We start from the raw sequence: 26,969 nt of genomic DNA, 5'->3' as shown, positions 1-26,969 counted from the left end.
GTCTTGTGAGGAAGATAAAAATAAGTAACACCTGGCTATAAAAAGACATGTGTAACAGAAGAAATAGAAACCATGTGCCTGGGTAGCCAAAGAGGGCAACAGTGGGTTCTGTGTGACTAGGAAGGGACATAGGAATATGACATCTGAAGTATGGATGGGATTGCTCTTGATAAATGGGAGAGGAACACGGATAATTCTGTAAGAGGAAATGTCATGACAAGACTCAGACATAGAATTAGATTACATGTAACTAAAGTTGTGCATGGAAAAGAAAAGGGCTGGAAAGATAAATTGTGAAGACCTTCCACGGAACTCTAAGCTTTGTATTTGATTTTATAAAATGATATTCAAATATTTATTTGAGTCTTATGAAGGATATATTTTTCTATATATCAACTTAATTATTAATATACAATTTAGAAAACAGAATATACGACTAAAAATGTAAGGTGTACCTAAAACAAGATAATAGCGAACATACACTTTAATACAACCATCTCTGTGGTTATAAAAGAAAAATAAGACAGGAGGTATGATCAAATAACTAAAGCAGATTAACAAATTGTTAGAGGCAGTGAGCCTCACTACCTTCAAAAGCAGTGAGCATCTTTATTTTTTTGTTGTTGTTTTTGGGGTTTTTATTTAATTGTGGTCACCCCGAATGCATACCCCTCCCGCCTATTCCCCTCAACATCTCCTTAGCCCCCCTCCCTACAGAGCCCTCCCCCTTTCCCTTCAGGTTTATCCCATCCTATCATCCCCTTTCCCTCTGTCTTCTTTTCCTCAAGTCCCTTTGATTCCTCCTCTCTCAATTCCGTTCCTCAGTTCTCATTATTCCTTGGATTCCTCAAATGAGTGAGGTCATATGGTATTTTTCTTTCTCTGCCTGGCTTATTTCACTCAACATAATATAATAGTTTCCAGGTCCCTCCATATTGTTGCAAAAGGTAATATTTCTCCTTCTTTTTCATAGCCCCATAGTATTCCATTGTATATTTGTACCACAGCTTTTTAATCCACTCGTCCACTGACGGACACTTGGACTGTTTCCAGATCTTCGCTATTGTGAACAATGCTGCCATAAACATGGGGGTGCATTTCTTTTTTTCAGTCGGTGATATGGTGTCCTTCGGATATATTCCTATAAGTGGGATGGCTAGGTCAAAGGGAAGTTCCATTTCTAATTTTTTGAGGAATCTCCATACTGTTTTCCACAGTGGCTGCACCAGTCTGCATTCCCACCAGCAGTGCAGGAGGGTTCACCTTTCTCCACATCCTGGCCGGTACCTATCATGTGTTGTTTTGTCAATGAGCGCCATTCTGATTGGTGCGAGGTGGTATCTCATTATGCTTTTAATCTGCATTTCTCTAATGATTAGTGATGATGAACATTTTTTTCATTTCTCTATTGGCCATCTGTATGTCCTATTTGGAGAAGTGTATTCGTTTCTTGTGCCCATTTTTTGATTGGATTGTTTGTCTTCCTGGTGTTGAGTATTACAAGTTCCTAATAAATTTTTGTTATTAATCCCTTATTAGATGTATTGTCAAATATGTTCTCCCATTATGTGGTTTGTCTTCTTATTCTGTTCATATTGTCTTTAGCTGTACAAAAGCTTTTTAGTTTGATATAGTCCCATTTGTTTATCCTGTCTTTTATTTCATTTGCCTGTGTAGATAATTCAGCAAAGATATTGCTGTGATAGATGTCGGTGAGCTTACTGCCTAAGTTTTCTTCTAGGATACTTATGGATTCATGATTTACATTTAAGTCCTTTATCCATTTTGAGTTAATTTTTGTGCATGGTGTAAGTTGGTGGTCTAGTTTCATTTTTTTGCAGGTAGCTGTCCAGTTTTCCTAACATCATTTGTTAAAGAGACTGTCTTTACTCCACTGTATGCTCTTACCTCCTTTGTCAAATATCAATTGTCCATAAAGATGAGGGTTTATTTCTGGGTTCTCTGATCTGTTCCATTGATCTATATGCCTGTTCTAATGCCAGTACCAAGCTGTTTTGAGTACAATGGCCTTGTAGAATAACTTGATATCAGGAAGTGTGATACCTCCCACTTTATTCTTCTTTTTCAAGATTGCTGAGGCTATTCGTGTTCTTTTTTGGTTTCATATATATTTTTGGAATATGTGTTCTATATCGTTGAGGTATGTCATTGGTATTTTAATTGGTATTGCATTAAATTTATAAATTGCTTTGGGTAATATAAACATTTTAATGATGTTTATTCTTCCTAACCATGAGCACAGAATATGCTTCCACTTGTTTGTGTCTTCCTTGATTTCTTTTATCAATGTTTTATAATTTTCTGAGTACAATTCTTTAATCTCCTTGGTTAAATTTACTCCTAGGTACTTTATTTTTTGTTGTTGCAATAGTGAAGGGGATTGTTTTCTTAATTTCTCTTTCTGACAGTTCATTGTTCGTGTATAAAAATGCCTCTGATTTCTGAGTATTGATTTTATATCCTGCCACCTTACTGAATTCATTTATTAGGTCCAGTAGTTTTTTTACTGAGACTTTAGGGTTTTCTAGTATATATACAGTATCATATCATCTGCAATTAATGATAGTTTTACTTCTTCTTTTCCAATTTGGATGCTTTTTCTTTCTTCTTCTTGTCTGATTGCTGTGGCTAGGACTTCCAGAACTATGTTGAATAAGAGTGGTAAACCGGGGCATCCTTGCCTTGTTCCTGATATTAGGGGAATTGCTTATAATTTTTGTCCATTAATTATAATGTTGGCTGTGGGTTTGTCATAGATGGCCTTTATCATGTTGAGGTATGTTCCCTGTATTCTCACTTTGCTAAGAGTTTTGATCATAAATGGGTGCTGGATTTTATCAAATGTTTTTTCTGCATCTATTGAAATTATCATGTGGTTTTTCTCCTTCCTTTTGTTTATGTGGTGAATCACATTAATTGATTTATGAATATTGTACTATCCTTGCCTCCCCAGAATAAATCCCACTTGATCATTATGTATGATTTTTTTCATGTATTGCTGGATCTGGTTTGGTAATATTTTGTTGAGGATTTTAGCATCTAAATTCAACAGGGATATTGGCCTATAATTATCTTTATTTGTGTTGTCTTTGCCTGGTTTTGGAATCAGAATTATGCTCGCCTCATAAAAGAAACTTGGAAGTGTTCCTTCCTCCTGAATTTTTTGAAATAGCTTGAGAAGGACAGGAGTTAGTTCTTTGAATGTTTGGTAGAATTCACAAGTGAAGCCATCGGGCCCAAGAGTTTTGTTTTTTGGGAGCTTTTTGATAACTGTTTTGATCTCTTTTGTTGTAATCGGTCTGTTTAGGTTTTCTGATTCTTCCAGATTGATTTTTGGAAGATTATATGATTCAAGGAATTTGTCCATTTCACCTAGGTTGTTTATTTTTTTGGCATTCAGTTCTTCATAGTATTTTCTTACAATATTTTGTATTTCTGTTGTGTCGGTTGTTATTTCTCCACTCTCATTTCTAATTTTATTTATTTCAGTCCCCTCTCTTCTTTTCTTGGTGAGTCTTGTTAAAGGTTCTTCGATCTTGTTTACCCTTTCAAAGAACCAGCTCTTGGTTTTATTGATCCTCTGTATTGTTTCTTTAGCTTCGATGTCATTTATTTCTGCTCTGATCTTTATTATTTCCTTCCTTCACTACCTCTGGGCCTCACTTGCTGTTCTTCTTCTAGTTCTCTTAGATGAAGGGTTAGGTTGTTTATTTGAGCTTTTTCAAGCTTCTTAAGGAATGCCTGTAGTGCTATGAACAGCAGTTCCTCTCAGGACTGCTTTTGCTGTGTCCCATAAATTTTGAGTTGTTTGCTCATTATCATTTGTTTTTAGGAATTTTTTAATTTCTCCTTTGATTTCATTGTTAATCCATTCATTATTTAATAACATGCTTTTTAGTTTCCATGTGTTTGAGTATTTTTCAGTTTTTCTGTTGTGGTTGATTGCTAGTTTCATGCCATGTGATCAGAGAAAATGCTTGATATGTTATCAATCTTAAATTTGCTGAGACTGTGTTTGTGTCCTAACATGTGGTCTATCTTAGAGAATATACCATGAGCCCTTGAAAAGAATGTATATTCTGCTGCCTTAGAGTGAAAGGTTCTAAAGATACCTATTAAATCAAGTTGATCTAGTGTGTGCTATAAGTCTGCTGTTTCTTTGTTAATTTTCTTTCTTGAGGATCTATCTAGTGATGTTAGTGGGGTATTGAAATCTCCTACTGTTATAGTATTGCTGTTGATCTCACCCTTTATATCCATCAAAGTCTGCTTTATATATTTAGGTGCTCTTATATTAGATGTGTAGATATTTATGATGGTTATATCTTCCTGTTGGATTGCTCCCTGTATCATTATGTAGTGGCCTTCTTTATCTCTTACAATAGTCTTTGTTTGGTTTTTATTGTTTTTTTTTTTTATATTTTTATTTTATTTTATTTTTTTACAGAGAGAGAGAGTCAGAGAGAGGGATAGACAGGGACAGACAGACAGGAACAGAGAGATGAGAAGCATCAATCATTAGTTTTTCGTTGTGCATTGCAACACCTTAATTGTTCATTGATTGCTTTCTCATATGTGCCTTGACCATGGGCCTTCAGCAGACCGAGTAACCCCTTGCTGGAGCCAGCGATCTTGGGCTCAAGCTGGTGAGCTTTTGCTCAAACCAGATGAGCCCGTGCTCAAGCTGGCGACCTCAGAGTCTCGAACCTGGGTCTTCCGCATCCCAGTCCAACGTTCTATCCACTGCGCCACTGCCCGGTCAGGCTATAGTCTTTGTTTTAAAGTCCATTTTGTCTGATGTAAGTATTGCTACCCCAACTTTTTTTTCATTTCCATTTGCATGAAATATTTTTTCCATCCTTTTACCTTCAGTCTATGTGCATCTTTTGTTTTAAGGTGTGTCTCTTGTAGACAGCATATGTACGGGTCCTGTTTTCTTATCCAAGCAGCTACCCTATATCTTTTGATTGGATCATTTAATCCATTTATATTTGTTATTACTGATATGTAGTTGTTTATTGCCATTTTATTCTTTAAAGCTGTATTCCTCTTTTGCTATATTCTTTTCGCACTTTGATCTGTTTACAACAGGCCCCTTAACATTTCCTGCAGCATTGGTTTGGTTGTAATGAATTCCTTGAGGTTTTTTTTTTTTGTCTGGGAAGCTTTTTATTTCTCCTTCAATTTTAAACAATAACCTTGCTGGATAAAGTAGTCTTGGTTGTAGGCTCTTGTTCTGCATTACTTTGAATATTTCTTGCCATTCCCTTCTGGCCTCAAGTGTTTCAGCTTTTAATATTTTCTCTTTATCGCTTAGCTATGGTATTTTAATTATGATGTGTCTTGGTGTAGGTTTCTTTGGGTTTCTCTTTAATGGAGTTCTCTGTGCTTCCTGAACTTGTGAGACCCTTCCTTGCATCAATTTAGGGAAGTTTTCAGCTATGATTTGATTGAATAACGTTTCTATCCCTTGTTCTTTCTCTTCTTCTTAGGAACCCCTATGATGCGATGTTATTTCTCTTCATGTTGTCACAGAGCTCTCTCACAGTATCCTCAGACCTTCTGAGTCTCTTTTCTTTTTTCTGCACTGATTTTGTGCCTTTGTTCATCTTGTCCTCCAACTCGCTGATTTGATCCTCAGCTTCATCTATCCTGATTTTAATTCCTTCCACTGTGGTCTTCATTTCTGATATTGTATTTGTCACCTCTGACTGATTCTTTTTTAATATTTCAATGTCCTTTTTTATACTTGCTATTTCTTTATTTAGGTGTTCGTAATGACCATCCATTGTTGTTCTAAGATCCCTAAGCATCCTAACAATCATTATTCTAAACTCTGCATCTGGCAGTTTGGTTATTTCCATATCACTCAGATCCTTTTCTGGAGATTTCTCTTGTGGATTCATTTGGATTGCACTTCTCTGTCTTCTCATGTGTCTGTGTGTTTGGGTGTGTTGTTTGTAGGGCTGGTTGAGTCTAGGTTTGGTGTTGTCTGCCTCCAATTTTCAGTTGTGTTATTTCTAGGTCTTCTTGGGTTGGCATCAGCTGTTATTTTTCCAGCAGTGAGCATCTTTAGGAGATGAGAATTATGAAGAAGGTCCATCTATTCATTATCCTCACAAAGAAATGCCTAATCATATAACGGAGAAACTGCTATGAAAAAACTTTGTTTAACGATTCACAAACCACTCTAGAAATTAACTTTATAGGCCTGATCAGGTGGTGGCACAGTGGATAGAACGTTGGCCTGAGATGCTGAAGACCCAGGTTCAAAACCCTGAAGTTGCTGGCTTGAGTGCAAGGTTCCCGGCTTGAAAATGGGATCACATACATAATCCCATGGTCGCTGGCTTGAGCCCAAGGTTGCTTGCTTGAGCAAGGGGTCACTTGCTCTGCTGGAGAACTCCCCTTCCCCTTCAAGGCACATGTAAGAAAGCAATCAATGAACAACTAAGGTGCCGCAATGAAGAATTGATGCTTCTCATCTCTCTCCGTTCCTGCCTGTCTGTCCCTGTCTGTGGGGGAGAAAGCTATATTAGGTTTGCTTGCTGGTTTACTGGTTGCAAATACTTTGCTCGATTAGTGCATAAGTGTGGATAGTCTATGTAAGGGTATAGGTGCTGGTGCTCAGAGGGGATTGCAGATTGAAGATAGCAAACTGCCCGCCTGCCACTGTGAGGTGCCTGAGAAGCAGTTTTCCCATGCCTATTTGCTCATCCGCCATTGTAAGACTCTATTAAACAGGAATGGCCCAACACTTTCTGGCTCTGCAGTTTCTCTACCATCTGCCTGAATCCATGTATACCAGCTTGGCCCCAACCACAAGCATTACACTGTCTCTTTCTCTCACTTAAAAATAAATAAAAAATTAACTTAATAGCTCCTCAATCAAAAGGCATGTGGCTAAGATTTAAAAGGTTTACCAAACCAAAATATTATAAACCATATCTCTCTCTCTCTCTTTTCTCTATTTGGGGGGGGGGGGGGAGGTAAGGAAAAAGAAAATGGTCCCAAGTCAGTAGTCTTGCAGGGGAGAAGAGCTTAAATTCCAAGTTTAAAATCAGAAATAGCCTGACCAGGCTGTGGGACGCAGAGGACTCAGGTTTGAAACGCAAGGTCGCCGGCCTGATCGCTGGCTCATCCAGCTTGAGTGTGGCCTAATCAGGCTTGAGTGTGGGGTCACTGGCTTAAGCATGGGATCAGGATCATAGACATGACCCAAGCATGGAATCATAGACATGACCTCATGGTTGCTGGCTTAAGCCTAAAGGTTGCTGGCTTGAGAAAGGGGTCACTCACTCTGCTGTAGACCACTGGTCAAGGCACATAAGAGAAAGCAATCAATAAACAACTTAGTTACCGAAAGGAAGAATTAATGCTTCTCATCTCTCTCCCTTCCTGTCTGTCTGTCCATCTCTTTCTCTCTCACACACAAAAAAATAATAAGATCAGAAGTAATTCAAATCAACCTCACTTTAAAAGTTGTTAAACTAAAAAAAAAAAAGAAAAAGAAAAACAAAGGTTGGGGGGGAAGTGCAATGCTAGTCCTTTATTGTGAAATTGCTTAATTTTACTCAATTAACTGCCATTTGCAATAGCCTTATCTGATAAAATTTCAACTTCACTAATTTGAGTCCTTACCTTCACCCTCAACTTTTGAAAAAAATAGCCTACATCAATGGCAGCATATTCTGATTTTTAAAAACTTTTAAAAATTTATTTAGTTATCTTTTTAACTCAGTAAGCGAAGGGGAGGCAGAGACAGACTCCTACATGTGCCCCAAATGGTATCCACCCGGCAAGCCCACTAGGGGCGATGCTCTGTTGCTCAGCAACTGAACTCTTCCTAGCACCTGAGGTGGAGGTTATGGAGCCATCCTCAGTGCCCAGGGCTAACTTGCTTCAATCAAGCCATGGCTGCAGGACGGAGGTGGGAGAAAGTGAGAGAGAGAGAGGGGGGGGAGGGTAGAGGGGGATGGACGGAGAAGCAGATGGGCACTTCTCCTGTGTGCCCTGACCGGTAATCAAACCTGGGACATCCACACGCCAGGCCGACGCTCTACCACTGAGCAAACTGGCCAGAGCCTCAATTATCTTTTTTAAAAATAAAATGTGAGACCTCTAATGTTACAGAAGGAACAGGTCTTAGGAACACTGCATATTGCTGTCTAAACTGCAATGTTTTTTGGAGAAAAAATTAACCAACATGCATCAAGAACATGAAAATAGCCTTAACCTTAAAAACTATCTAGTAACCTCATTTCTGGGAATCTAGCCTAAAGAATTTTTTTTTTAAGTGAGAGAAGGGGAGATAGAAAGAATTCCACATGTGCCCTGACCAGGTTCTATCTGGCAACCCTCTCTGGGGCTGATGCTCGGCCGACGCTCAGACCAACTGACTATCCTCAGTGCCCTGGGCTGATGCTCAAACCAATCAAATCACTGGCTGGAAGAGGGGAAGAGGGAGAGAAGGGAGAGAGGAAGGGGAAGAGAAGCACATGGTCACTTCTCATGCATGCCATGACCTGAGATCAAACCTGGTACATCTGTATGCTGGGCCAACACACTATCCACTGAGCAAACCGGCCAGCACCTAGCCTAAAGATTTAAATTCATTGGAACATATTAACAGTATTAATATTATTTATAATGGTAAAAGGAAGAAAATTTCTTTTAAAAGTTTAGCAATAGAGAACTGAGAAATAAACTCATGCATTTACCCTCAATTAATTTATGTCAAAGGACCCAAGAATATACAATAGAGTACATGAAAAGATGTTCAATATCACTAATCATCAGGGACATGCAAATCAAAATAAAAATGAGAAATCACCTTATATCTGTTAAAATGGCTATCAAAAAGACAAGAGATAAGTGCTGGTGAGGATGTGGAGAAAAGGGGATCCTTGGTACACTGTTGGTGGGAATGCAAATTGGTATAGCCACCATGCAAAAACACGGTGGAGTTTCCTCAAAAAATTAAAAACAGCCTGACCAGGCAGTGGCGCAGTGAATACAGCGTCGGACAGGAATGCGGAAGGACCCAGGTTCGAGATCCCGAGGTTGCCAGCTTGAGCGTGGGCTCATCTGGCTTGAGCCAAAAAAAAAAAAAAAAGCTCACCAGCTTGGACCCAAAGTCACTGGCTCGAGCAAGGGGTTACTCGGTCTGCTGAAGGCTTGCGGTCAAGGCACATATGAGAAAGCAATCAATGAACAACTAAGGAGTCCCAACGAAAAACTGATGACTGATGCTTCTCATCTCTCTGCGTTCCTGTCTGTCTGTCCCTATCTATCCCTCTCTCTGACTCTCTCTGTCACTATAAAAAATAAAATAAAATAATAAAAAAAAATTAAAAAAATAAAAATATTAAAAACATAACTATCATATGATCCAGTAATCCCACCTCTGGGTATATACCCAAAGGAAATAAAAACAGGATCTCAAAGAGATATATGTACTCCCATGTTAACTGTAGCATTATTAACAATAGTTAAGGTATAAAAACAGGCCTGGCCTGTGGTGGCACAGTGGATAAAGCATCGACCTGGAACACTGAGGTGGCCAGTTTGAAGCCCTGAGCTTGCCTGGTCAAGGTACATATGGGAGTTGATGCTTCCTGCTCCTCTCCCTGACCTTCTCCCTCTCCCTCCACCTCTCTAAAATAAACAAATTTAAAAAAAATTTTTTATAAAAAGATATAAAAACAACCTGTCTGTCAATAGATGAATAAAGAGGATCTGGAACACACACACACACACACACACACACACACACACACACACACACACACACAAATGAAACATTATTCAGCAACAAGAAAGGAAGAAATCCTAACATTTGCCACAGCAAAGATGGACCCTGCGGGCATTACGCTAAGTGAAATAAGTGTGACAGAGAAAGACTAATAATATATATAGATCTCACTTATTTGTGGGCATCTAAAAAACCAAACTCATAAAAACAGAAGAATAGCTTGGTTGTTGACAGTTGTTGGGGGGGTAGAGGGTAGAGTAAAATGGATAAATGTGGTCAAAAGGCAAAAACTTCCAGTTATAAGAAAAATAAGTTCTGGAGATATAATACACAGCATGGAGACTATAGTTAACAATACTGTATTGTATATTTAAAAAGCTGCTACGAGAATAGATCTTAAAAGTTTCCAACAGAAAAAAAAGTTGTAATTGTGTGAGGTAATGGATGTTAAGTGAACTTACTACAGTAATCATTTCACAATATCTATGTGTACATATATCATGTACACCTTAAATTAATACAGTATTATGTCACTGATCTAGCAAGAAAACAACAGAGTTGAGCAATAGAAGAGTGAGAAATACTAACCATACAACAAAACGAAGAATAAAAAAACACTAAACAACAAGGTTTTAAAGTATGTTAATATGAAGAAATTCTCTTATATCAACTATTCAGTGAGAAAAGCAAATTCAAAACAGTAACTATAACATATACATATATATATCTGCATATAAATATAATGCCATATATAAAGTATGTGTATATGCACATACAGGCATGCATACATTTTATCTATGTATAATTATATAAACATTTACTGTATAAGGGCATATATAAAAATGTAAATTTCAGTGTTTTAATTATATAGTAGGGAAATTATGGTAAATCTAGATAGAAACAAAGTTTGTGAAGAAATCATCAAAACTATATACCATATTTCCCCATGTATAAGGTGCTCCCATGTATAAGACGCACCTTATGTAAAAAATGTATTACATAAAGTTATTGAACTCAAGCTTTATTCATCATAAAATTCATAAAACTCATCTACACGAAAAAGTGAGAATTGCAATTAAAAAAATCTACAACCACTGTATAAGATACACCCATTTTTTAGACCACAAATTTTTTAGAAAAGAATGTGTCTTTTACATGGGGAAATATGGTATATAGCAGTGGTCCCCAACTCCGAGCCGTGGACCGGTACTGGTCCGTGGGCCATTTGGTACTGGTCCGCAAAGAAAGAATAAATAACTTACATTATTTCCATTTTATTTATATTTAAGTCTGAATGATGTTTTATTTTTAAAAAATGACCAGATTCCCTCTGTTACATCCATCTAAGACTCACTCTTGACGCTTGTCTCGGTCACCTGATACATTTATCCGTCCCGCCCTAAAAGCTGGTCCATGAAAATATTTTCTGACATTAAACCAGTCCATGGCCCAAAAAAGGTTGGGGACCACTGGTATATAGTATATATAAAACATATATGTACACAGGCCCTGGCCAGTTGGCTCAGTGTATAGAGCACCAGCCTGGTGTATGGATATCCTGAGTTCGATTCCCAGTAAGAGCACACAAAAGAAGTGATCACTTGCTTCTCTTCCCCTCCCTCTCCTCTCCCTCTCCTGCAGCCAGTGGCTCAATTGATTGGAGTTGTCTGCCGGGAGCAGAAGATAGCTCCGCTGGTCTGAGTATGTCAGCCTCAGGAGCTAAAATTAGCTCAGTTGATTCCAGCACTGGCCACAGATGGGGGTTGTGGATGGATCCTGGTTGGGGCACACGCGGGAGTCTGTCTCACTATCTCTCCTTCCCTCACTTAAAAAAAAAATATATATATATTTATATTTATATTTATATTTATATTTATACATGCACATTAAAACATGTCTATATATACAAGGCCTCAATTTTTTTTTTTTTTTTTTAGAGACAGAGAGAGAGTTAGAGAGAGGGATAGACAAGGACAGACAGATGGGAACGAAGAGAGATGAGAAGCATCAATCATCAGTTTTTTGTTGGGACACCTTAGTTGTTCATTGATTGCTTTCTCATATGTGCCTGAACCTTGGGGCTACAGCAGACTGAGTAACCCCCTGCTTGAGCCAGTGACCTTGGGTCCAAGCTGGTGAGTTTTGTTTTGTTTTGTTTTTTGCTCAAGCCAGATGAGCCCGCGCTCAAGCTGGCGACCTCGGGGTTTTGAACCTGGGTCCTCTGCATCCCAGTCCAACTCTCCACTGCGCCACTGCCTGGTCAGGCGAGGGCCCCAATTTTATATATGTATATGGTATGTATAAACAGACATGCACACATATATACATACATACAGAATAGTAATGATAACAAAAAGATATAAGGTACAGCATGCCTAATATATACAAAACAGCCCACAATAGAATTCTGCTATATAAACATTAGTATCACCTTCATTATAGCCAAAGACACTGAGGTTCTATTGGATTAAGTGTTTTGTCTTAGGCTATATAGGCAGTAAGTTGCCAAGTCTGGGTCTTTTGGAATGCCACATACTACATAATGACTGGGAGAAGTTTTTATACTTAGAATGAATGCCACTGAACAATCAAGTTAGAAAAATTTCTGTTTAACTTTCACCAGACCTCAACATTTTCTAAAGCAAATATATCTTTATTTGGTAGTAAGAAAAATGCCTCGGCCCTGGCCGGTTGGCTCAGTGGTAGAGCGTCAGCCTGGCGTGCGGGGGACCCGGGTTCGATTCCCGGCCAGGGCACATAGGAGAAGCGCCCATTTGCTTCTCCACCCCCACCCCCTCCTTCCTCTCTGTCTCTCTCTTCCCCTCCCGCAGCCAAGGCTCCATTGAGCAAAGATGGCCCGGGCGCTGGGGATGGCTCCTTGGCCTCTGCCCCAGGCGCTAGAGTGGCTCTGGTCGCGGCAGAGCGTTGCCCCTGGTGGGCGTGCCGGGTGGATCCCGGTCAGGCGCATGCGGGAGTCTGTCTGACTGTCTCTCCCCCTTTCCAGCTTCAGAAAAATACAAAAAGAAAAAAAAAAAAAGAAAAATGCCTCCTTCTCTGAAACCTGGGAGAAAAAGACACTCCACTAATATAGTTTAGAAGAATAAAATTGTATCTTTTTTCAGAAGAACCATTCTCATTATTTATGTATTAAAAGGTTCCTACATCTTTTCCATGTAGGCACATTAAAAATAGTTCTCATGTTAAATGTACTGAGGATAAATTTTAAGTATACAATAACTAAAACTATTAAAAATAAACTTTATAATGAACAGATAAAATTGAAACAGATTCATAGATACAGAGATCAAACTGGAGTCAGAAGGAAGGAGTATTGGAGAAGGTGGGATGAAATAAAGTGGTGGGATTAAGAATTACTGAATAGTAGTTATGAAATAGTCAGGGAGATATGAATAAAATATAGCATAGGAAATATAGTTAATAATATTGTAATAACACTTGAATTGGAAGAAACACTTTGTAACCTATTATGAATGTCTATCTGCTGTGATATAGACACCTAAAACTAATATAGTGTTAAATGCAAACTGTAATAAAAAAGAAAGTTATTCTCCATTAAAGAATAAATCTTATATACCAATAAATCTTATAAAAAATAAATCTTATACACCAGTAGGACCAAATGACTGATAAGAAATTTAACAACCTGTTAGTGCTGAGATTAGGTTGGTATTTTAGCCTGACCAGGTGGTCGCGCAGTGGATAGAGCGTCGGACTGGGACACGAAGGACCCAGGTTTGAAACTCCAAGGTCCCCAGCTTGAGCGCATGCTCATCTGGTTTGAACAAGGCTCACCAGCTTGAGCCCAAGGTCGCTAGCTTGAACAAGGGATCACTTGGTCTTCTGTAGCCCCCCCCCATCAAGGCACATATGAGAAAGCAATCAATGAACAATTAAGGTGCCGCAAAAAGAAATGATGCTTCTCATCTCTCCCCCTTCCCTTCCTGTCTGACTGTCTCTCTCTGTTCCTCCGTCACCAAAAAAAAAAGTTGGTATTTTACTTTAAATTTTTTCTACAATACTGCTTTGATAATAAATACGTATGTCATAGGGAAAGACTAGAACTCCAATTACTAAAATAGAGGGCAGAACATAAAAACTCATCCTTTTTACCATTGGGGAAAGAGTCCAAGAGACAAGACAATTAATACAAAAGTCTTACAAGTTTTGTAATGCCAATTTTGCTATTTGTATCTATAGTACCTTCTGTTCATCTATTTTAGAGACAGTATGGAACAAGAGCTTAAGTACAGAGCTAAAAGTATAGGCTTTATTTTAAGGACTGATTTCTAGCTCTGCCATTCCCTAAGAATCCTTGAAACCTTTCAGTGCTATACTTGAAATACAGGGGTGTTAGTAGTAAGGTAGTATTATAAAATTAAGTGAGGCATTACATTTAAGTGTCTAGTACATACTAAGGCCACAATAAATACTAAATGCTTATTGTTGTTGTTTCTATTCCTCTAATAATTAGCACGTAGAAACGCTTAACACCAAAATGCTTTGTTTTCAGTAGGAAACAGTAACCCCTTCCAATGCCAGGCTTTCAGAAAGAACACCAAAGAAAACCACGTGTGGTAACAAGTACAGATAGAGGAAGAAAAGAGACTGAATGACTAAGATCAGGCATAAGGAAGAACAAGCGGACACAGAGACAGCATTACAAGGACCCACATGGGATTTCCTCTTCTCACAAAAATTAGGGGATATTTTATCACCTCATATTTATTTTGAAATATCCCCTAATTTATACTTACTGAGCTCTATGTTAGGTACTGGAAGGACAGAACTGAAAAAATATAAATGATTCCTTCAGCCTGAATACCACTGATATAAATTCTTTCTTCTGAAGCATTAAATTACTTATTACACCATCTGCAAGTATTTTTTTAAGTGTTGTACTACAATTATTCACTTACTTGCCTTATTTTCTCTATTACTAAATAAGTAACTTGAGGTCAGAAACTATTTCTTTTTCATCTATCACCTTGTTAGCACTATGTTCAGAACATAGTAAATATTTGATTGCTGTTAAAAGGTTGAGCAACATAGCTTTTAAATATGAAGAACATGAGTTTAATTAAGTTTTCCTGGATTTACCATTATTTCCTTACTATAAATAAAATGTCAAAATTTATAACTAGGTATTTTCTACTGACACAGAAAGTTTAAGCCTTTCTGACTAATAATTAAGTGACTGCTTGTTCACTGAGCCATATTTTCTCAACCATGATTTCCCAGTTGGCTTTCTTCATTTCCTTTTTAATGTTTGGGTTTTTTTGGGAGGATGGCAGGGGTTTTGTTAAAAAAAAAATATTCAAGTGACAGAATTTAAGGGAAAAACAGAAAATTTAACAATAGGTGTGGGCTCGTTATTCCACTCTCAATAACTGATGAAACAACTAATGGAACAGGAAATCAGCAAGGACACAGGCTATCAAGCTACTTGACCTGACTTCGACAGAACATTCTGCCCAACCACAGCTGACTATCTTTTCAAGTACACGTAGAACACTCTCCAGGATAGAACATCTGCTGGGTCATAAAACAAGTCTTAGTAGGTTTAAAAGGATTAAATCAGACAAAGGATGTTGTTGACCACAACTAATTTACAAGTCAACAATAAGGAAAAACTAAGAATTTCACAAATATTTGGAAACTAATCATCACACTTATAAATAACTCAAGGGTCAAAGAAATGGTAGCTGGATACAAGCTTAATATAAACAAATCAACTGTACTTCTACTGTCTAAGAATAATTTGAAAGAAAACAATTACAAAGGGAAAAAGATGGCAGCGGAGTAGGCAGACGCACAGATGCCCAGCTCTCACCACCAAACTGGAATACAAATCAACTTAGGAAAAATCAGCAGAAAAACCAACTCTGAACTGCAAGAACAGCTCTCAAAAACCAACTAGCAAAGAAGAAGCCACAACAATCCTGGTGGGGAGAGCCTGAATCTCCTCTGCTTACAGGAACGGAGGGGGGGGGCGGTGAGGCTGAGAGCCCAGAGGGGATCTCACACAGGGAAAAGAGCAGACACTACCACTTGCCTGGCGACCAGGGAGCGAGGTGTGTTGAAAAGACCAGCTTATATCCCAAGTGGAAAGGACAGGGAGAGGGACAGACTGTGAGGGGCTAAGGAATGCAGGAAACGAACTTAAAAAGCTGACTCATCTGTGCTGGAGGCGGCCAGAGCTGGGGGAGGAACTGAAACTTTCACAAAACAGAGCTGAAGTGCTTCTGGATCAGAGATCTCCGGAAATCTATCCAGCTCCAATAGCGCAACAAGACACAGCTGAAAACAAGAAGTGGGGAGGAGGGGCAGTAACTCAGGTCTCCATGGAGATCTGAGATATACCTCCCCCTACTGAAGCTGAGAAAACACCCTGCTCCCAGTGAGATTAGCTGGCTAAAGAGGCCTTCAGAGTCTCAGGTTACACCCATCGCATTCCTGGATACAGTTTCAATGAAGCCCCCTGCTGAGATCAGTAAACAAGACCATCACCTGTTAAGAAAACAAACAAATAAAGACTTCAAAGCTGCCCAAATCCAAAAGTGGATTACAGATAACAGCTGATACCAACCCAAGAAGACCTAGAAATAACAACTGAAAACTGGAGGCAGAAAACACCAAGCCTAGACTCAACGAACTCTACAAATAAAACACCCAAAAACAGACAATGAGAAGACAAAGAAGTGCAATCCAAATGAAACCACAAGAGACACCTTCAAGAGATGAACTGAGGCCCTGGCCGGTTGGCTCAGCGGTAGAGCGTTGGCCTGGCGTGCGGGGGACCCGGGTTCGATTCCCGGCCAGGGCACATAGGAGAAGTGCCCATTTGCTTCTCCACCCCCCCCTCCTTCCTCTCTGTCTCTCTCTTCCCCTCCCGCAGCCAAGGCTCCATTGGAGCAAAGATGGCCCGGGCACTGGGGATGGCTCCTTGGCCTCTGCCCCAGGCGCTAGAGTGCCTCTGGTCGCAGCAGAGCGACACCCCGGAGGGGCAGAGCATCGCCCCCTGGTGGGCAGAGCGTAGCTCCTGGCGGGCGTGCCGGGTGGAACCCGGTCGGGAGCATGCGGGAGTCTATCTGACTGTCTCTCCCCGTTTCCAGCTTCAGAAAAATACAAAAAAAAAAAAAAAAAAAAAAAGAGATGAACTGAGTGATATGGAAATAATCAAAATTCCAGATGTGGAGTTCAAAATAATAATTGTAAGGATGCTTAGGGATCTTAGAACAACAATGGAAGTTCATTATAAACACCTAAATAAAGAAATAGCAAGTATAAAAAAGAATCAGTCGGAGATGACAAATACAATATCAGAAATAAAGACCACAATGGAAGGAATTAAAAACGGGATAGAGGAGAGGATCGAATCAGCAAGGTAGAGGACAACTGGAATGAAGGCATGAAAGCAGAGAAGAAAAGAGAAAAGAGACTCAAAAAGTCAGAGGAAACTCTTAGAGATCTCTGTGACAACATGAAGAGAAATAACATCCGCATCATAGGGGTTCCTGAAGAAGAAGAAAAAGAACAAGGGATAGAGACTTTGTTCAATCATATCATACTGAAAACTTCCCTAAATTAATGCAACAGAAACTCTCACAAGTCCAAGAAGCACAGAGGACTCCATTAAAGAGAAACCCAAAGAAACATACACCAAGACACATCATAATTAAAATACCAAAGTTAAGCGATAAAGAGAAAATATTAAAAGCTGCAAGAGAAAAAAAAGTTATCACCTACAAAGGAGCCCCCATAAGGATGACATCCGACTTCTCAACAGAAACACCTGAGGCCAGAAGGGAATGGCAAGTAATATTCAAAGTAATGCAGAACAAGAACCTACAACCAAGACTACTTTATCCAGCAAGGCTATCGTTTAAAATCGAAGGAGAAATAAAAAGCTTCCCAGACAAAAAACAACTCAAGGAATTCATTACAACCAAACCAATGCTGCAGGAAATGTTAAGGGGCCTGTTGTAAACAGATCGAAGTGCGAAAAGAATATACCAAAAAAGGAATACACCTTTAAAGAAGAAAATGGAAATAAACAACTACATATCAATAATAACCTTAAATGTAAATGGATTAAATGATCCAATGAAAAGACATAGGGTAGCTGCGTGGATAAGAAAACAGGACCCATACATATGTTATCTACAAGAGACACACCTTAGAACAAAAGACACACATAGAATGAAGGTAAAAGGATGGAAAAAAACATTTCATGCAAACGGAAATGAAAAAAAAGCTGGGGTAGCAATACTTATATCAGACAAATTGGACTTAAAAGCAAAGGATATAGTAAGAGATAAAGAAGGCCACTACATAATGATAAAGGGAGTAATCCAACAGGAAGATATAACTATTATAAATATCTATGCACCTAATATAGGCGCACCTAAATATATAAAGCAGACTTTGATGGATTTAAAGGGCGAGATTAACAGCAATACTATAATAGTAGGGGATTTCAATACCCCACTAACATCACTAGATAGATCCTCAAGAAAGAAAATTAACAAAGAAACAGCACACTTATTGGAAACACTAGATCAACTCGATTTAATAGATATCTTCAGAACCTTTCACCCTAAAGCAGCAGAATATACATTCTTTTCAAGTGCTCATGGTACATTCTCTAGGATAGACCACATGTTAGGGCACAAAAGTGCTCTAAACAAATTTAAGAAGACTGAAATCATATCAAGCACTTTCTCCGATCACAATGGCATGAAACTAGAAATGAACCACAACAGAAAAGCTCAAAAATTCTCAAACACATGGAAACTAAATAGCAGGTTGTTAAATAATGAATGGATTAAGAATGAGATCAAAGAAGAAATAAAAAAATTCCTAGAAACGAATGACAATGAGCATACAACAACTCCAAATTTATGGGACAAAGCGAAAGCAGTGCTGAGAGGGAAGTTCAAAGCACTACAGGCACACTTTAAGAAGCTAGAAAAAGCTCAAATAAACAACTTAACCCTGCATCTAAAAGAACTAGAAAAAGAACAGCAAGTAAAGCCCAAATGTAGTAGAAGGAAGGAAATAATAAAGATCAGAGCAGAAATAAATGTCATAGAGGCTAAAGAAACAATAGAGAGGATCAATGAAACTAGGAGTTGGTTCTTTCAAAAGGTAAACAAGATTGATGAACCTTTAACTAGACTCACCAAGAAAAAGAGAGAGAGGACTCAAATAAATAAAATTAGAAATGAGAGAGGAGAAATAACAACTGACACAATAGAAATACAAAATATTGTAAAAAAATACTATGAAGAACTGTATGCCAAAAAACTAGACAACCTAGATGAAATGGACAAAGTCCTTGAAACATACAATCTTCCAAATATCAATCTGGAAGAATCAGAAAACCTAAACAGACCGATTACAACAAATGAGATCAAAACAGTTATCAAAAAACTCCCAACAAAGAAAAGTCCGGGACCCGATGGCTTCACAACGGAATTCTACCAAATATTCAAAGAAGAACTAACTCCTATCCTTCTCAAACTATTTCAAAAAATTCAAGAGGAAGGAAGACTTCCAAGCTCCTTTTATGAGGCGAGCATAATTCTGATTCCAAAACCAGGCAAAGACAACACAAAGAAAGAAAATTACAGGCCAATAGCTCTGATGAATATATTGATAGATGCTAAAATCCTCAACAACATATTAGCAAACCGGATCCAACAATATATGGAAAAAATCATACACCATGATCAAGTGGGATTTATTCTGGGGAGGCAAGGCTGGTACAATATTCGTAAATCAATCAATGTGATTCATCACATAAACAAAAAGAAGGAGAAAAACCACATGACAATTTCAATAGATGCAGAAAAAGCATTTGATAAAATCCAGCACCCATTCATGATCAAAATCTCAGCAAAGTGGGAATACAGGGAACATACCTCAACATGATAAAAGCCATCTATGACAAACCCACAGCCAACCTCATACTCAATGGGCAAAAATTAAAAGTAATACCCTTAAGATCAGGAACAAGGCAGGGGTGCCCCCTTTCACCAGTCTTATTTAACATGGTCCTGGAAGTCCTAGCCACAGCAATCGGACAAGAAGAAGAAATAAAAGGCATTCAAGTTGGAAAAGAAGAAGTAAAACTATCATTATTTGCAGATGATATGATATTGTATATAGAAAACCCTAAAGTCTCAGTCAAAAAACTACTGGACCTGATAAATGAATTCAGCAAAGTGGCAGGATATAAAATCAATACTCAGAAATCAGAGGCATTTTTATACACCAACAATGAACAGTCAGAAAGAGAAAATAAGGAAACAATCCCCTTCACAATTACAACCAAAAAAATAAAGTATCAAGGAATAAACTTAACCAAGGAGACTAAAGACTTGTACTCAGAAAATTACAAAGCATTGATAAAAGAAATCAAGGAAGATACAAACAAGTGGAAGCACATACCGTGCTCATGGTTAGGAATAATAAACATCATTAAAATGTCTATATTACCCAAAGCAATCTATAAATTCAATGCAATACCAATTAAAATAACAATGACATACTTCAAAGATATAGAACACATATTCCAAAAATTTATATGGAACCAAAAGAGAACACGAATAGCCTTAGCAATCTTAAAAAAGAAGAATAAAGTGGGAGGTATCACACTTCCTGATATCAAGTTATACTACAAGGCCATTGTACTGAAAACAGCCTGGTACTGGCATAAGAACAGGCATGTAGATCAAGGGAACAGAACAGAGAACCCAGAAATAAACCCACAGTTCTATGGACAACTGATATTTGACAAAGGAGGTAAGGAAATACAATGGAGTAAAGACAGCCTCTTTAACAAATGGTGTTGGGAAAATTGGACAGCTACCTGTAAAAAAATGAAACTAGATCACCAGCTTACACCACTCACAAAAATAAACTCAAAATGGATAAAAGACTTAAATGTAGGCCGTGAAACCATAAGCATCTTAGAAGAAAACATTGGCAGTAAGCTCTCGGACATCTCTTGGAGCAATATATTTGCTGATTTATCTCCACGGGGAAGTGAAATAAAAGACAGGATAAACAAATGGGACTATATCAAACTAAAAAGCTTTTGCACAGCTAAAGACAACAAGAACAGAATAAAAAGACAAACTACACAATGGGAGAACATATTTGACAATACATCTGATAAGAGGTTAATAACCAAAATTTATAAAGAAGTTGTAAATCTCAACACCAGGAAGACAAACAATCCAATCCAAAAATGGGCAAAAGAGATGAATAGACACTTCTCCAAAGAGGACATACAGATGGCCAATAGGCATATGAAAAAATGCTCAACATCACTAATCATTAGAGAAATGCAAATTAAAACCACAATGAGATATCATCCGCCCTGGCCGGTTGGCTCAGTGGTAGAGCGTCGGCCTGGTGTGCAGGAGTCCCGGGTTCGATTCCCAGCCAGGGCACCATCTCCTTCTCCACCCCTCCCCCTCTCCTTCTTTTCTGTCTCTCTCTTTTCCTCCCGCAGCCAAGGCTCCATTGGAGCAAAGTTGGCCCCAGGCGCTGGGGATGGCTCCATGGCCTCTGTCTCAGGCGCTAGAATGGCTCTGGTCACAACAGAGCAATGCCCCAGATGGGCAGAGCATCGCCCCCTGGTGGGCATGCCAGATGGATCCTGGTCAGGCGCATGCGGGAGTCTGTCTGACTGCCTCCCCATTTCCAACTTCAGAAAAATAAAAAAAATAAAAAAATTCAAAAAAAAATAAAAAAAAACCACAATGAGATATCATCTCACACCATTCAGAATGGCGCTCATCAACAAAACAACACAGAATAAGTGCTGGCAAGGATGTGGAGAAAAGGGAACCCCCCTGCACTGCTGTTGGGAATGCAGACTGGTGCAGCCACTGTGGAAAACAGTATGGAGATTCCTCAAAAAACTGAAAATCGAACTGCCTTTTGACCCAGCTATCCCACTTTTAGGAATATACCCCAAGGACACCATAGAACGGCTCCAAAAGGAGAAATGCACCCCCATGTTTATGGCAGCATTGTTCACAATAGCGAAGATCTGGAAACAGCCCAAGTGTCCGTCAGAGGACGAGTGGATTAAAAGGCTTTGGTACATATACTATGGAATACTACTCAGCCATAAGAAATGATGACATCGGATCATTTACAATAACATGGATGGACCTTGATACCATTATACGGAGTAAAATAAGTAAATCAGAAAAAAAACTAAGAACTATATGACTCCATACATAAAAGGGACATAAAAATGAGACTCAGAGACATGAACAAGAATGTGACAGAAACAGGGGTGGGGGGTGGGGAGAGGGGGGAGGGGCTGAAGAAGGAGAGAGGGGTTGGGGGAGGGGAGGGGCACAAAGAAAACCAGATAGAAGGTGACAGAAGACAATTTAGCTTTGGGGGAGGGGTATACAGCACAATCAAATGTCAAAATAATCTAGAGATGTTTTCTCTCAACATATGTACTCTGATTTATCAATGTCACTGAATTAAATTTAATAAATAAAAAAAATGTAAAAAAATTAAAAAAAAGAAAATTCCATTCATATTTAAACACTTGCAATTTTATTGATATTATAAGTAGTCTAATGATAAACATCTATGAATTATATACAGTGCTTTCTGTATTTCAGATTTCCATTTGGATATTTGAAATCAACTTGCTTTTATGGAGACAGGTATGAAAGTGATTGTTTCAGAGAGCAATGATTGTATTACACAGTCGAGTGTGACCAAAATACAAGGCAATTCTGGGTTGTACTGGTTAACAGAGTTCACTCAAAAAAAAATTCAAGAGTAGTGAAGGTCACTTACCTGTACAGCATGGGACAAATCTGACAGCAGACACTGACGGAGCCTCTCATCATTCCCAATTCCTTGAAGAACAAAGTCAGGCACATAAGACGAACAATAGCCACCCAACAAGGACCTCCCAAAATTGGCGATGTTGGGCTGAACAGAACTCACTTCAATTAACTTTGACCTACAAGAAAGGTCCCAAAAGAAGGTATACCTAATTAGTAATAAACACATTTTACTAATAAAAAGAAGTTTGGACTCTACTAGTCCATATTTGATACCATCATTTTCTACAAAATACATTTAGAGTATGATCATTCTTACATAAAAATTGGCTTAACTGTTCAATCAGACCACAAAATACTCCCTTCTTATCCAGAGAGGGTCTGATAAATAACTAATGAGGTAAGCTAAGCATAAATCTTTCATAACAGACTTTAGGAATGCTTTCCCTTATGGATGTAATACATTCTAAATACAATCAGATTATGAAAACTATCATCTAAAACAAAGTAGTTAAATATATCACAAACCTAAAGTTTGGTTTCTAAATTTTCTCAAGTATGAACCTTCTCCTTGTATACTTGACCCAGGATACACATTCCCTGTTTTCCTCTTAGTCTTGGCCACATTTATTTATAACAGCCATTTCCTATCTTCTCAGTGATTATCTCTCCCTAGTTGCCTGGCTGAGCATAGTTCCTTTTTTGAGGCATAATTTACTCCTAATGGCCTGAAAACTCCTAAGAAGTAAGGAGTCTCCTAAGTATCAACATAACTTTCCCCTACTACCTTCACAAAGCCTTTCTGGGGTGCCTGCAGGACTTAGCCTTTAATCTTTCCTATGAGTAATAGAACATAATAATAGAGAATTTGTCTAGGAAAATTATCTCTTCGTTTATATAAGTTACTACTAACCCTCAGAAACTAGCTAAACAAAATAATGGTACATATTGCAGGTTGTTCTTACTCACCCAGGAAAAGGTATCTCATCTTCTTCTGCCCAATCTTCTTGCTCACCTCCATAATAACTGCTTACTTGTCTAGTCATATCATGACCTGTATCTTCACTTTCACTATCCCCAAGTGCACTATCTGAACTTTCATTTCTTGGAATGTCCCATTCAGTTCCTACAGCAATTTTTTTCTCTGAATTTCCTTTATCCCCATGGGGGACAAGAATGGAGAGTGTATCTCTTTGGTCCTGCTGAGGATAGCAGGTTTTACATGAATCTTGGTGAGCTCTTTCTACACATTTACAAAATTCATTGTTCTGTTTGCTATTTTTTGTACACAATCTTCTTGAAAACTCTAACATACAGCAGTGTTCTTTACTGTCTGTACTCGTTTTAGTGGGAATATCATCGATAGTCCTGGTTTCAATTGAATCATCATTAAAATATTCATCAAATAAGCTCATGCTTTCTGGGTCTGAATGATTCCAACAGGGAAGTTCAGAGGGCTCTCCAGAAACCATGTTCAGTATATCAGACTCTCTACATTGGTCCTTAGTTGTCTGTTTAGTTTCTTGATGCTGACCAATAGCCCCTCTTTCTTCTTTCAGTGGTTTGGTGTGATGCCTGGTAATCTGATCCACCACAACCTGACTCCGGAGTTCAGTATCAGAGTCAGGTGACATAGAATCCCCAATCAAGAAAGTAACCTTTGTTTGGTTTGCTTCACAAGAGAATGCAGTAGTCACAAGCTTATCTGGAGGTTTCTTTTCCACAACCATTCCTCCAGGGAATCTCAGCACTCTGCCTGTGTGATTACCAGAATCCAGCAATTCCTCACTCTTCCCTATTTCTTCTGTTAGCTCTAAGTCTGACTTCAACAATGCACATTTGTCAACTGGAGCAGATCCCGTGCAAACAACTGTCTCTAATTTGGTGTCAAGGCAAGTTCTTAATTTATCTCTGCACTGTTTAACATCAGCAGCATTTTCTTCTTGGCAGTCAGAGGGAGCAATCAGTTGGCACTCATCTGCAATTTCTAGCAGCTCTTTAGAGCTGTTTTGAATATCTTTGCTCTTTCCTCTTGAAACATTCTCTGTATTTTGCCCAAGGAGGGGAGGACTGCAATATTTACAGTTAAAATTAGGAGTCCTTGTTTCTTCTGACTCTTTAAAGAGCAAATTGCTTTTGTTTCTATGCATTGTGACAAGCACATACTCAGATTCTTCTATTTCACCTTTCTCTAATGTGGTAGTAATTACTGTGCCTGGCATAACAATGGCTTCATCTTCTCCGTTTTCTAAAAGATGGGTTTCTTGAAGTTCAGAGCATCTTATGAAATAAGTAAGAAAATAAAGCAGCCTCTGGACCATGTCTTGTCGTTTGCCAACTATCACAGTCCTTGTTAACCTTACAGGAGAGCCAATAGCACCGTACAAGTCCCCTGCAAGGGAAAAAATCAGTTAATGGATACATCCTTTACTCATATAGCTAAGCACGCTATTCTAAATTACTGAAAACCTAGTCTTAGTCTATGAGGGTTCAGGTTTATTCTTAGTTCTGTAACAGATGAGTGACATTTTCACTTTTGTATCCCTACTAAATATGAATATGCCATTATATTAAAAAAGAGGGCAAGGGCCTGACCAGGTGGTGGTGCAGTGGATAGAGCGTTGGACTGGGATGAGGAGGACCCAGGTTCAAGAACCCAAGGTCGCCAGCTTGAGAGCGGGCTCATCTGGTTTGAGCAAAGCTCACCAGCTTGGACCCAAGGTCACTGGCTCGAGGAATGGTTACTAGGCCCACGGTCAAGGCACATATGAGAAGGCAATCAATGAACAACTAAGGTGTCGCAACGAAAAACTGATGATTGATGCTTCTCATCTCTCTCCGTTCCTGTCTGTCTGTCCCTATCTATCCCTCTCTCTGACTCTCTCTCTGCCTGTTTAAAAAAAAAAAAAAAAGAGGGCAAGGGTAACTAAGTTATCAAAGTCATTTCTATATTTATGCAACAGCTCAAATTAAAGCAACAAAGGTGTCAAAATACTTTAAAATAGAGAATACAAAGTCATTGATTTAAATCTAATTCAATTTTGCAAATTGTCTGTATACACATTTAAAAACCTCTTTTATACTTTATAAAAAACCCTCACACTTTTTTGCCTTAGCAGTCCCCAAAATAATTCCCTAATTTTCATTGCTCTCCAAGTGTAAAAAGTTTGGAAATCACTGCTATATAAAGAGTACTATTATAAATTTTCTTTTTTGGCTAAGTCACTGGCCCTAATACCATCATGTCACTGCTCAAAACTATTTTTAAGTTCCCACTAATTACTAAATAAATTGAAACTGCTTTGTCATAGCAAGTCAGTCTTTCATGAATAGTTCTGCTTTACTTCTCCAGGTTACCTTCTTACAGTTACCTTTTTGCATCTTTATTTTGCACTTAAACCAGACCAATGAAAATGCTCAGCACTTTTAACACCTTGACTCCTTTACTCATTTCACATGCGTTTCCTTCTCTATTTTTACCAGTCCAAAGCTTCCCAACCAGTCATCCTCCCATGGGCAAAAGTAAGTTTCCCCAGTTGAACTCCCACTGAACTTTTCCTTTCTTTTATAGTTCCTCTTTGAATTAATCATTATTGTCCATATATGTATTACCTATAGTATAATACTGTCAACTTCTTGAGGGCAAGGACTAGATAGCATTCATTTTTATATCCTCCAATGCTCTTTGCAAAGAGCCTTAAATTTATCATGTACTCAATAAATAGCTATAGCATTGAAATAGGTTTGAAATGCCTAAAAATATTACAGAATTATGTGATTTGAAAAAATAAAATTATTAACAATACAACAGAATACTATTCAGCATTAAAAAGAAATGAATGAGCCTGACCAGGCGGTGGTGCAGTGGATAGAGCGTCGGACTGGGATGCCGAGGACCGAGGTTCGAGACCCCGAGATCACCAGCTTGAGCGCGGGCTCATCTGGTTTGAGCAAAGCTCACCAGCTTGGACCCAAGGTCGCTGGCTCGAGCAAGGGGTCACTTGGTCTGCTGAAGGCCCGTGGTCAAGGAACATATGAGAAAGCAATAAATGAACAACTAAGGTGTTGCAATGCACAATGAGAAATTAATGATTGATGCTTCTCATCTCTCCGTTCCTGTCTGTCTGTCCCTGTCTATCCCTCTCTCTGACTCACTCTCTGTCTCTGTAAAAAAAAAAAAAAAAAGTCTTCATCTCAACAAAAATTAAAAAAAAGAAATGAATGATTAATATATATATACAAAATAAGTCAATCTCAAAAAGAAGTCAGACAAAATAAACAGAATATCCTGCTATGATTCCATTTATATAAAACTCTAGAAAATGCAAAATAATCTATAGTGA

The 26,969-nt window shown here is 38.5% G+C and overlaps 1 protein-coding gene across 2 annotated transcripts in view; it reads right to left on the bottom strand.

Annotated features, from left to right (window-relative positions):
* FNIP1 (folliculin interacting protein 1) overlaps positions 1-26,969 on the bottom strand; it is a 175,266-nt gene that overhangs the window by 13,447 nt on the left and 134,850 nt on the right. For both annotated transcript variants that reach the window (XM_066343398.1, XM_066343399.1), the window contains 2 exons: positions 23,596-25,018; positions 22,637-22,805 (listed from right to left, as the gene is read on the bottom strand). In XM_066343398.1, the coding sequence (XP_066199495.1) occupies positions 22,637-22,805; positions 23,596-25,018 (1,592 nt within the window). The remainder of the gene's footprint in view (positions 1-22,636; positions 22,806-23,595; positions 25,019-26,969) is intronic.

This window comes from Saccopteryx leptura, chromosome 6 (assembly GCF_036850995.1).
Source record: "Saccopteryx leptura isolate mSacLep1 chromosome 6, mSacLep1_pri_phased_curated, whole genome shotgun sequence".
Taxonomy (NCBI): domain Eukaryota; kingdom Metazoa; phylum Chordata; class Mammalia; order Chiroptera; family Emballonuridae; genus Saccopteryx; species Saccopteryx leptura.
This window is presented reverse-complemented; position numbering and strand designations above follow the sequence as displayed.